This window comes from Castor canadensis, chromosome 5, assembly GCF_047511655.1.
Source record: "Castor canadensis chromosome 5, mCasCan1.hap1v2, whole genome shotgun sequence".
Lineage (NCBI taxonomy): Eukaryota > Metazoa > Chordata > Mammalia > Rodentia > Castoridae > Castor > Castor canadensis.
Window position 1 is genome coordinate 127,196,616 of NC_133390.1, and position 12,238 is coordinate 127,208,853.

General features: G+C 39.1%; 1 protein-coding gene across 9 annotated transcripts in view; it reads left to right on the plus strand.

Moving 5' to 3' along the window:
* Cnot10 (CCR4-NOT transcription complex subunit 10) overlaps nt 1-12,238 on the plus strand; it is a 76,312-nt gene that overhangs the window by 9,803 nt on the left and 54,271 nt on the right. For 7 of the 9 annotated variants that reach the window (XM_074074064.1, XM_074074066.1, XM_074074063.1 and 4 more), the window contains exons 2-4: nt 3,798-3,892; nt 5,368-5,529; nt 9,413-9,563. In XM_074074064.1, the coding sequence (XP_073930165.1) occupies nt 3,798-3,892; nt 5,368-5,529; nt 9,413-9,563 (408 nt within the window). The remainder of the gene's footprint in view (nt 1-3,797; nt 3,893-5,367; nt 5,530-9,412; nt 9,564-12,238) is intronic. The other 2 variants (XM_074074067.1, XM_074074070.1) reach the window with 1 other exon arrangement.

Here is a 12,238-nt window from a genome sequence, read left to right on the forward strand (position 1 = left end):
TGCAATCAGGCTTGTGCAAAAGAGACAAAATAGAGCTGACAGTCTCACTCTTAAACCTGCTTTATGGTAACCAATGCAACCCACTCACCTCTTGAAGGCCTACTTCCTGGCACCATCAGAATGGCAGTCAAATGTCAACATGAGTTTTGGAGAAGAAAAACATATTCATACCACAAGACATGGTCTGGGAATGTGGTTCAAGGGATTAAAGCACAGGCATGAGTCTCTGAGTTGGAGGGGGTGGGGGGTGAGGGACCAACCGTGGGAATAGCTTGTGAATCATATTTCCTTTTATTGATGCTTCCATTAATGAGGCATGGAGCTCTTGTTGGTCGGTATAAGCAAGAAACAGTATTCTTTGGAAGATACCATGTTTTAAACCTTTTTTGGCGGGCTGGGGTGGCTGTGCTGGGGATTGAATGCAAGGCCTTGTACATGATAAGCTATACCTCAAGCTCAAAAGTAAGCTTTTCTAAATAAATGGCAAGTTTTTGACAGGAAAGAGAAATGTTGATATTGAAAAATGACTAACATTCACATTGCTTGAGTGTCATAGTCTGAGCACTCAACAGGCTGAGTTGCAAGGATCTCCTGAACCTTGGAGTTTGAGATCAGCCTGGACAACATAGTGAGACTCCTGTCTAAAAAATAAATAAAAAAGAGGTGAATCTTCATTTGCACAGTATTCACAAAATGATAGTTATTAACATGGACAACAAATTAGTGGTTGCTAAGGGTAAAGCAGATGGGAGGAAGTAGATGTGGCTATAAAATTACAAGGGGAAGGATCCTCCTTTTGGTGGAAATGTGTTATCTTCTTTTTATTTTTTTGTCATTGTCTCACTATGTATCCCACACTGGCCTTGAACTTACCATCCTCCCGTTTTAGGTCCCCTGAATACTGAGATTTCTAGTGAGCGCCACAATGCCTGGCTAGAAATGTGTATCTTGATTGCATCTTAGTCCACGTTCTGGTGCAGGTGGTGTTGTTATACTGTAACGTTGGAAGATGTTGCCATTGGGGAAAGTAGCTAGAGGATACAAAGGATCTCTCCGTATCATGGTTTACAACTGCCTGTGAATCTATGATTATCTCAGAATTAAAAGGTTAATGTGAAAAAACATTGAACACAGGTGAAGAAAATAGACACATTCATTGTGTATCCTTTTAGCTTTTCTGAAGGTATGAAAAGTTTCAAAATTGGAAATTGGGGGTGTGGGTGGTAGTAAAAAAGATACGGGGGTAGAGGGGGAAGCTTTTATTCTTTTAACTCAAAAGAAAGTCTTCTGAATGGGAAAAATAGTAAATTAGAAGAAAACAGTTTCCAAAGACTGATATTAAGTAGGAACATGCAACTTATATGGTGTGATCAGTATTTTAGAGAAAAAGCAAGAAATGTCATAGTACAAGTGTCCTGAATTTTGAGGTCAAATATTAAATGAAAGCCAGGCATGGTGGACATGTGTATAATCCAGCACTCAGAGACTGAGGCAGGAGGACGGACAGTTCAAAGTCAACCTACACTATATAGCAAGACTCTGTGTCAAAAATATAAATAAATACATATATACATAAATAGATGAACTATTTTAACTATAAAATTAACCATGGCACTGCAGCTAGCTCTGCCTTCTCAAGGACTGTGGCTTTCCTCCCTACCTGCAGTTCCCATTCCCAAAGTCTGTTATTATAGCATTGAATAAACAAGAAAGGGGCTGAAGGGTTTTGAAACCTATTTAAACACAGATTAAAGGGACTTAACATTTGATGGCTCTTTGATGTATTTGACATGTGTTTAACAGCTCTACAGTTAAATCTACAGTTTAACAGTAGATGCAGCTGAGAGTATTTATTAACTCAACTTTTATAACTTACTTTATTGTGTCTTCTTTATTAAAAAAAAAAGAGAGAGAAAAAAGATGAACTGAGGAGATGGCTCAGAGGTAGAGCACTTGCCTAACTGACATGTGTAAGGTCCTGGGTTCCATCCTAGCACTGCAAAAAAATGTCATTTCTATTTCTCTGTGTAGAAATGGAAACTTTGGGTTAGTTTTGGTTTTTGTTTTTTTGGGGGAAGGGCAATACTGTGGTTTGAACTCAGGGCCTTGCACTTGCTAGACTAGTACTCTAGCACTTGAGCCATATCCTCCCACCCTTTTTGCTTTAATTGTTTTTCAGATAGGGTCTCACACTTTTTGCCCTAGCCAGTCTTGGACCTCAGTCCTCCTAACTGTGCCTCCCATGTAGCTGGGATTATAGATATGTACTGCCATGCACGGCCTGGGAACTGTTGTTTTAAATTGTTCTGTGTTTAGCAGCTGGTGCTTATGTGGTTTACATAAAGGTGAGGGTTTGAAGTTTGAGACAAATAAGTATCTTGTTTTCTCCAAAGACATGATTTAGGGGGCTGAGGGAGTGGCTCAAGTATAGAGTGCCTGCCTAGCAAGCGCAAAGCCCTGAGTTCAAACCCCAGTGCCACCAGAAACAACAACAAAAAAGTTATGATTCTTCTCACTCACTTGACATCAAGGCTCCAGGTTCCAAGGAGAACAAAATAGATGAAAGGGTCCTGTCAGCCCCTCCCTGCCAGAATCCACTAGTCCAGAAAGATTACCACTGTGGGCATGAAGTGAAGTAATCTAACTGCATTGTACTCACAAATTTAGGGAGCAACCATGACGCTGAAGTTCTTACTTGATTTACACGAAGTATTTAAGCATTTGTGAGAGCACTTGAAAATATGCTTATTTTTGTCTTGTTTTTTTTGAGACAAGGTCTTGCCTTGTAGCCCAGTTGGCCTCTAACCTGTAATCTTCCTGCCTTAGCCCCTCAAGTGCTGGAATTATGGGTGTGCACCACCATGTCCAGCCATACTTTTTTTTTTTTTTTTTTTTGGCAATACTGGGGTTTGAGCTCAGGGCTACACTTTGAGCCACTCCACCAGGTCTTTTTACTGATGGATTTTTTTCAAGATAGGGTCTTGCGAACTATTTGCCTGAGCTGGCTTTGAGCTGAGATCCTGCTGATCTTTGCCTCATAGGTAATTATGATTATAAGGCATGAGCCACTGGCGCCCAGCTCATACTTTTGTTTAAGGTAGAGTTTCAGACTTGGTTCAGCTGAGATTTTTACCTTTGTTTTAAGATTCCATCTTGAAATCATTAAAAAAAAAAATTGGTTTTTAAATAGTAAATTATGGGGGTAAGAGGTAGTTTTCTCGCTAAGCAGAATCATTAATCTTTAATTAGAACATATATGGACACTTAATCATGTTAAGGAAGTTTTTAAAATATGTTTATCAATGGCTTTTTTATTTCTAAGCCTGGGAAAACATTGTTTGCCTGGAAATTAACTGAGAACCCTTATCAATATGGTTTCTAATTACTAAACATTACTAGTTTTCAAGTAGACAACTTAAAGTTATTATAGGTGCTATACTTTCCTTATTCTCCAGGATCTGGCATGGTTTCTTGAATATGCTGGCTAGCAGATGTATTTATTAACACAACATTCTCAGCCTGAATGTACTAATGAGCAGCTTGTGGTCCTTACCAGAGTGGGCCAGGTTTTTCTTGTACTTTACCATGGCCAATGGGAACATTTCGAGTGTTGAGAGGAGCACCTTCTTGCAACAATGACTAGCTGCTGTTGAGAGCTGTAGCTCTCAACACGTGATAGAGCACGTGTTTAGTGTGCTCAAGGCCCTGGGTTCCACCCTAGCACTACAGAGAGCAGTAAGATAAGTCGGTTGTGCACCTTTCATTTCTAAAGCACTCTGAAACTTGTGTGTTTGCAGATCAGGGAGCAGAGAAGCATGATGGGACAGGTCAGTCCTCCGGAATCACTGACCAGGAGAAGGAGTTGTCCACTGGCGCTTTCCAAGCTTTCACAGTAAGACATGCTTCTCTTGTATTCAGCTCAAATTAGGACTGTAGTGTTTGAATTTTTTCACAGTGAATACAGAAATCTGTCATTTTTGTTCTGCAGTGACTCAAGAGTTTAGAAAGACATAGATGTCATTTTAAATTACAAAAAACATTTTAGAATTTATCTGTGATGAAAGGAATGGAAGTATGTTGAGCCATTGACAAGTTTTTGTGTTTTCATAAATATGTTTTAACTAACTGTTTTTTGAGTCTTTTAAACTTAGATTTGTAAACTATGTGGGTCAGTCTTGCCATTTCACTACTCTGTTCAGTCCTTTGTCTTGAATGTATTTTAAAGTGGAACCCCAAAAGCTTGTTGTCAGAATGTCAACTTTTCTGACATCAAACAAAATGGAAAAAAATTCTGGCCCAGTGTAGTGGCATATACCTGTAACTCCAGCTACTTGGAAAGTAGAAATATATAGGCTCAGAAGTTTGAGGCCAACCTGTTGGGGGGAAGAAATTATCGAGGACTCCCCCCACCATCTCAACAAACAAGTCAGATGTGTGGTGGTGTGCAGCTGTAGTCTCAGCTATGCATGAGGCTAAGTAGGAAGAACTGTTAGACACCAGCCCTCAGAAAAAGCAAGAGATGCTATCAAAAAAATAACTAAAGCAAAAATAGCAAGGGGAATGGCTCAAATGGTAGAGTGCCTCCCTAGCAAGCCTAAGGCCCAGAGTTGAAACTCTAGTATCACCAAAAACAAAAGAACAACCAAAAGCCCCACCTTATTTATCAGGATGTATACTTGTAAGCAGAATAATTTTATTAGTAACTAAAAAGACTGAGTATACTGGCTCAACATCTATAATTCTAGCTACTTGGGAAGCAGAGATCAGGAGGATCACAGTTTGAGACTAGCCTGAGTAAAAAATTTCAAGGCCTCATCTCAACCAATGGCTGGGAATAGTTGTACATACCTGTTATCTCTACCTATACAGGGAAGCACAAACAGGAGGATCGCTGTTCAGGGTGGCCTGGCCATAAAGTGAGACCCTATATCAAAAAAGAAAAAAAAAAAGGATTGGCAGCATGGTTCAAGTGGTAGAGCATCTGCCTAGTAAGTGGGAGGCCGAGTTCAACCTCCAGGACCACCCCCCCAAAAAAAAAAAAAAGATTAAAATTTGGAGTAATTGTTTTTGGGTAGCTTCAGTGTTTTATACCCTGTTAGCAGTATATGCACATAAATACCAGTATATGTGTTATATCTACATTTGTGTTATAGATAATATTTGTCAGAGTTTGAGTCTTAGAAATATACAGTTTGTTAATTGACATGACTATTGCTTTATCTAGTGACTTCACTTAGTATATTAGGGAAACTGTCTTTATAAGAATTTTTGAGGTGAAGATGAATGAAATATATTTGGAAATAATGTTCTTAAAGCTGGTATGTAATTTTGTGTGTGTGTGTCGTTTTTTGTTTTTTTTTTTTTTAGTCTGGAAATTATGATGCCTGTCTGCAACACCTTGCCTGTCTACAAGATATAAACAAAGATGATTATAAAATAATATTGAATACAGCAGTAGCTGAATTTTTTAAAAGTAATCAAACAACAACAGATAATTTGAGACAAACACTTAACCAGCTGAAGAATCAGGTGATAAATGAATTTAACTATAAAAAATTATTGTGCTCATTTGTGAACTAGAACTAAGGAAAATAAATGTGATTTCTTGTCTGATACCTATGGCAGAATTTCTAATGTATTTTTGAAACATGCATTGGTATTTTACTTGTACGAAATTATTATTCCAGGAAGCAAAAGGTATGTTACATGTGTTTATTTTGTTTTGTTTTGTATTGGGTTTTTAAATAACTTGAACAGAATAGTCTAATTACCAAATTTGAATGTGCTTTATAGTTTTCAGGAAGAAGTCAAGTAGAACCATGTAAAGACCCTTAGTTACCGAGATATATCTTATTTATATACCTTGTAGGATCTTAATCATTGGTAATACTGTCTGGTTTTCACAATTTTGTATCAGGAAATGATTAAATAGAAGATAGTCTGATTTATATCTGGTTTGGAATTTGAATTGGTCATTGTTTGGGTCATAACAGTTCACACATCACAGATATCACTGATAGTGCTCACAGGATCAGCTAGCAGGCAGCTACTCACTATGTGACAGACTGCCAAAGATCTTCTGTGTAGCATCTCATGTTTTCTTCTCACTGGCTCCATGAAACTGCTGCTGTCATTTTTCTCATAGGTGTGAAAGGTTGAGGGACAGCTAGCTATGTAAATTTCTAAAGATATCACACCTTTTTGTTTGTTTGTTTGTTTGTTTTTGCGGTACTGGGGTATGAACCAGAGTCTACACCTTGAGCCACTCCACCAGCCCTTTTTTGTGAAGGGTTTTTTTGGGGGGTTTTTTGCCTTTTTTTTTTTTTTTTTTTTTAATATGTGTTTTTTTTTTTATTGTTTTATTATTCATATGTGCATACAAGGCTTGGGTCATTTCTCCCCACTGCCCCCACCCCCTGTGAAGGGTTTTTTGAGATAGGTTTTGCAAACTATTTGCCCAGACTGGCTTGGAACCATGATCCTCCTGATCTCTGCCTCCTGTGTAGCTAGGATTACAGATATGAGCTACCAGCACCTGGCTTAAAGACATCAAGCCTTTAAGTAGTAACAATTATAGAATCCCTGTTCTGTTTGACTTTGGAGCCAGCAGTGTTAATTACTGCTTCATGCTGTAGGGAGTCCTGAGACCTTGAGCCCATGTCTGGTAGTCAGGAGTACCTTTATACCATACACTATCATTTTAAACATGGTACATTCAGAAGTAGGTGATCACTTCAGGTTGTTCATAATTCTGTTTAGCAGTAAAGTAATTTTTAAATCCTGTTAAAGTTCTTCACTGAGAAGTGGGGCATAGTAGTACACTGCTGTAATCTCAGCTGCTCAAAAAGCTGAGGCAGGAGTCTCACGGGTTTGAAGCCAGCCTGACCAAAATAGCAAGACTTTCACTCAAAAGAAAAAAAAATTTTTAATTCTTCAATGAAGATGAGGATAATAGCCAACGTTTATTTAATGCTTTCTTGACACTAAATTAATTATAAAGTGCTTTTTATACTATATCTCATATATTTCTCGCATTCAGCCTTTGGGGTAGGCACTTACTCAGTTTTAAAACTAGAGTTTGGGGCTCAGTTTTAAAACTAGGGTACAGAGCTCATAGTACTCAGGAGGCTGCGACCAGGAGGATCATGGTTCAAGGCCAACCCAGGCAAAAAAAAAAAAAAAACAAGACCCTATCTCAAAAACACCCAACACAAAAAAGGACTGGTAAAGTGGCTTGAGTGGTAGAAGGCCTGCAAAGCAAGCCTGAAGCCCCGAATTTAAATTCTAGTTCCACCAAAATAAATAAGTAAATAAAATAAAGCTAGGGTTTAGGAAGTCTAATAATCATTTTCATTTATCTTGCTGGTAAGGGAAAGGGTAGAATTTGAAGAAAGCTGATTCTTTGCTATGCAGGAGCTCTATAGCTTAAGCCATTCTGCCAGCGGAAAGCTGATTCTTGAGCCTATTCTAACTGCTTCGTCCTCACAGGTTTGTTATATCACATTTCTTCATTACTCCAATATTGTTTTCCATGACTTTATCTGGAGTTCCAAACTCAAAGGAAAGATGATGTTTGCTGATAGCCAGTATGTGTGTTCTGTGTCCCCATAGATAGTTTCTTTTAGGACAGATTTGTTTGGTCTTTGAGAACAAGTTCAGCCTTAAAACTATGTTCTAGAATCAGAGCTCCTGCAGACTTTGTATTGAGCCAAGAAACTTCTTTTTGAAATCCTTTCTCTAGGTTTTATTCTTAATAAGGTTGACTCAATGCCTTTGAACTTTAGAGTTTCCTAGAAGTGTTTGTATTTGGGTCTCCTGACTCCTTTAAGTCATCCTTCTGTTCATAGTCACATGTCTTGGGCACAGTTACACACCTTTTCAACCTGTTCCTCTTTCATTGACACATTTAATGACTTCTTGTTCTGACTAGAGCAATTACTAGGTTATTTTGATGAATCAGAAAATGTAGCAAAATGGGTTGGGGGATGTCAGCACAATTGTGGGGCATTTGCCTAACATGCATGAGACCCTGGGTTCCATCCCTGGCACCACAAAAAAACAAAAAAAGAAGGAAGGAGGGAGGGCCTCATGTTTGCTAGGCAGGTGCTCTACCATTTGAGCCACTCTGCCGAAACTGGGGTTTGAACTTAGGGGTTCATGCCTGCAAAGCAGCATCCTCCCTCTTGAGCCATACCTTCAGGCCATTTTGCTGTGGTTATTTTGGAGATGAGGTCTCACGAACTATTTGCCTGGACTGGCCTCGGACCATAATCCTCTCAGTTTCAGCCTCCAAATTAGCTAGGATTACAGGCATGAGCCACCAGTGCCTGGCATGCTATTGTTTTTTGTTCGCTTATTGACCTCAAATTGAGATTCTATTGTCTCAGCCTCCTAGGCACACTACCACTCCCGGCTTTAATGTTTAAATTTTGTAATATGTTTTACAGTTCTTCACATTATGTAACATTTTTAAGGGAAAGTTTTTTTTTTTTTTTTTTTGCAATGCTGGGGCTTGAACTCAGGGCCTTCACCTTGAGCCACTCCACCAGCCCTTTTTTGTGATGGGATTTTTTGCAATAGGGTCATGTGAACTATTTGTTCAGGCTGATTTTGAACTTTGATCCTCCTGATCTCTGCCTCCTGAATAGCTAGGATTATAGGCAAGAGCCACCAACGTCAGCAGGGAAAGATCATTTTGAGTTGGGCCTACTCTCCATACACCTTCTTAAAACTCATGAGGCTAGAAAATGGGACTCCTAATCCGAAGCAGTGTTGGTAGTTCAAATAACAAGGATATCTTCCTAGTGGCAACGGAGAGAGCTACCCTGCCTGTGCTAGACACTTTGTAATAAAGTCCCATCCAAACACTTTACTTAACAGGTGCTACTGTTAAGTAAAGAAAACAGGTAAAAGGGATGATTTTTTAATATTTGGGAGGAATTAAATTCTAAAGGCACTATTGAAAGTGTAGAAAACTCTGAATAAGAAATGGTGGCGAGCTGGGTGCCAGTGGCTCACATCTTTAATCCTAGCAACTTGGGAGGCTGAGATTGGGAGGATGGAGTTTCAAGGCTAGCCTGTGCAAATAGTTTGTGAGACTCCATCTCCAAACTAACCAGAGAAAAATGGACCGGAGGTGTGGCTCAAGCAGTAGAGTGCCTGCTCTGCAAGTGAGAGTTCAAACCCAGGGAAGGAAGGAAAGAAGGGAGGGAGGAGAGGAAGGCGGGGAAGCCTTCAGCTGGGCAGCTCAGGGGTAGAGTGCTTGCCTAGCAGCCACGAGGCCCTAAGTTTGATCCCCAGCACTTCCAAAAAAGAAATGTTAGCCTCTTTTCCTCTTTATTAGTGAATTCTTTCACTTTTGCTCTTTATTTCTTTACGGTTGTTAGAGCAAGTTCTCTTGATTGTTTTATAGGTCCACTCTGCTGTTGAAGAGATGGATGGATTAGATGATGTTGAAAACAGCATGCTGTATTATAATCAAGCAGTCATTCTTTATCATCTGCGGCAATATACAGAGGCAATAGCAGTTGGTGAAAAACTTTATCAGTTCATAGAACCTTTTGGTATGTTACCTGTCAAGTCAGAAGTTTCCTTATGCTCTCATACTTGTAAAATTTATTTATTGTATTTAGATTATTGTACCTAAATAACCTAATCAAAATTACATGCCAGTATTTCAAAGAAAAAAGACTATGTCAACTTTTCTAAATTTGCTTCTAAAGTAGATAAAAACTGTATGATATTTAGATAAATTCAGGTTTCCTTTTTGTACCCTGTCTCACGTAAGCTTTGAAGATGATGATTAGAAATGTGGGAAAATGTTGGAATCTTAGGTTTTCCTTGGCTGTTTGAACACTACCTTAGTAAGCCAGACCCTTTCTTAAGGAAGCATTTTGGACTGTTAGCATACAATGTAGTCTGTTTCTGACTGAAATTCCTGTATGCAGTCTGCTAGTATAAACTACATTTGCTTTTTTTTTTTTTGTCTGAACTGGCTGGCCTCAAGTAGGAATAGGAGTAGTAAGACAGGTAAGAGAGCTAAGCAGGAGCTAGCAGAGCAGCAGAGGGAAGCTGGATCCAGAGGCAGTGGTTAGAGTGCACTCTTGGCTTCCAGCCCACAGTCAGTCTGATTTCATTTGTGCTTTGCATTTTTCTGTTTTTCTCCTGATTTTTTTCTGTTAAATTTAGAACATTAATAGGAATTCCTAACTTATGAACACCATTTCTGGTTATGGTTACCACAGGACAAAATGATGCCCCTGTGGCACTTTGGAAGATGCTGATTGAGCTGCTGGTTACTGTGATTTCAAGGGGCTGTGTTGAGGTTCTTTTCTTCTCCCCTCAATTCTAAGGGCTTGGTGACTGGACAGACTGGGCAGGAGAGATGTTAGTGATTAGGGATAGTATAACTGGTGACCAGTTCTGCATAGCTAGAAGTCAGAAATATGGCTCACTTGTGTGCTAAAAAGCATATTCCCCAAAGAGTTCACAAAATCCCATCAGTCTGTACAGTGACTGAACAGAATATAGCAAACAATATAGTCAGTATTTAAATCCTTTTTTCTTTTCTGAAAATTATTTTTTCCTTTTCTAAGTTTTACTACTTGGGTTCTTTTTTTTTTTTTTTAAGATCTTATTTTGAACATAATAGTTTTAGGTTCATAGCAAAATTGAAAGGAAAATGCAGAAATTCCATGTACCCTCTTCCCCACCCCCACCCATATTTATAAATCTCCACATTACCAGTATCTCTCATTGCTAAGTGTGCCAATGTACATGTTATAGTTGATGAGCCTACACTGACACATGATCTGAATCCATGCCTTACATTAGAGTTTACTCCTAGTGTTGAACATTCTGTGGGTTTGGACCAGTAGGCCCATTGTAGTAGTATACAGAGGATGTTCACTGCCCTAAAAATTCTGTTTCCGTCTATCATCCTCTCCTCTTTTCTCCAACCACTGAGTTTTTGCTGTTTCTATAGTTTTATGTTTTCCAGAAAATGAAACAATATTATAACTACTAGATTCTTCATATAACACACATTTATTGAGCACATGGGCCAATGCTGTGGTACAGGTTCTTCTGAAATATGGGGCTGCTGTGATGAACAAAGCCGAGAAAGTCTTTACCCTCCATTAAGCTTATATTCGGATGGGAGAGAAGGCAACATAATATATATTGTGAGGTGGTTGAATGCTGTGAAGTAAAGCTAAAATCGGGTAAGAGGATAGAAACTGAGGATGTTACTTTTAAACAAAGTCTGGGATCAGTCAGTATTTGAGAAGAGATTTGAGTAAGGAAAGGAGGTGAGTGGCAATTTCTTGAGGAAAGTATTCCAACTAAGGCTTACTGTATATCCTGAGGACCTTAGGTGAGCACAGTGTTGAGTGAGAGGAACTGCAGAGAGGCCTCTGTGGAGCGGGGTTGGGGAACAGTAGGAGATAAAGTTAGACGCAATGGGCCCAACAGGTATAGCATTGTAAGGATTTAATGTCTGAAATATGCTCAGAATCCTTGGGGATTCCACTTCTAAAGGCTTTTGAAATTTTCTGTTCTAGATTTTAGTGGCTGCCTTTTATTTATTTATTTTTTTGACAATGGTGGGGTTTCAACTCCAAGCCTCACACTTGGTAGGCAGCTGCTCTAAAACTTGAGCCACTCCACCTGCCTTTTTTGTGTTTGGCAGGATCCTTGGTGTTGAACCGAGATCTTCCTGGTCTCTGCTTCCCAAGTAGACAGATGTCTTTTAGACTCATTTTTCCCTTATATTTTTCCTTTCATCTTCACTTTTGAAAGGAAAAGAGAATGGTTTTATGTCATACCAAGTTGCCTGCATTGCATTTTCCTCTTGGCAGTTTCAATTTTCACATGCGCTCCACTTCACACCTTGCTGCTTTTGCTTCCATAATCACATTCTTTTTCCATCTCTGTGATATAGAAAGGAAATCTTTTTCTTAGAGCATAAACCTTATTAGACTTAGAAGGAACCTCAAGAGACCTTCTGCCTTCGAGTAGGTAAAGTATTCCCTCATTTCTGGCCGTTGAGGCTTAAAAAGTTAAGTGATGTTCAAAGTCCACAGGTCCACCAAGTAGCAGAGCAAGAACTGGAATTCAGGTTTATTATTACCTAAGTTAGATTCCTTGGTGCATGTGCTAGCATTTAGTAAATATTTTACAAAGAAGGTTTAGTCCTGGGATCCCTGAAATGACAGGCGTTGAGACCCCTCAGTAACAC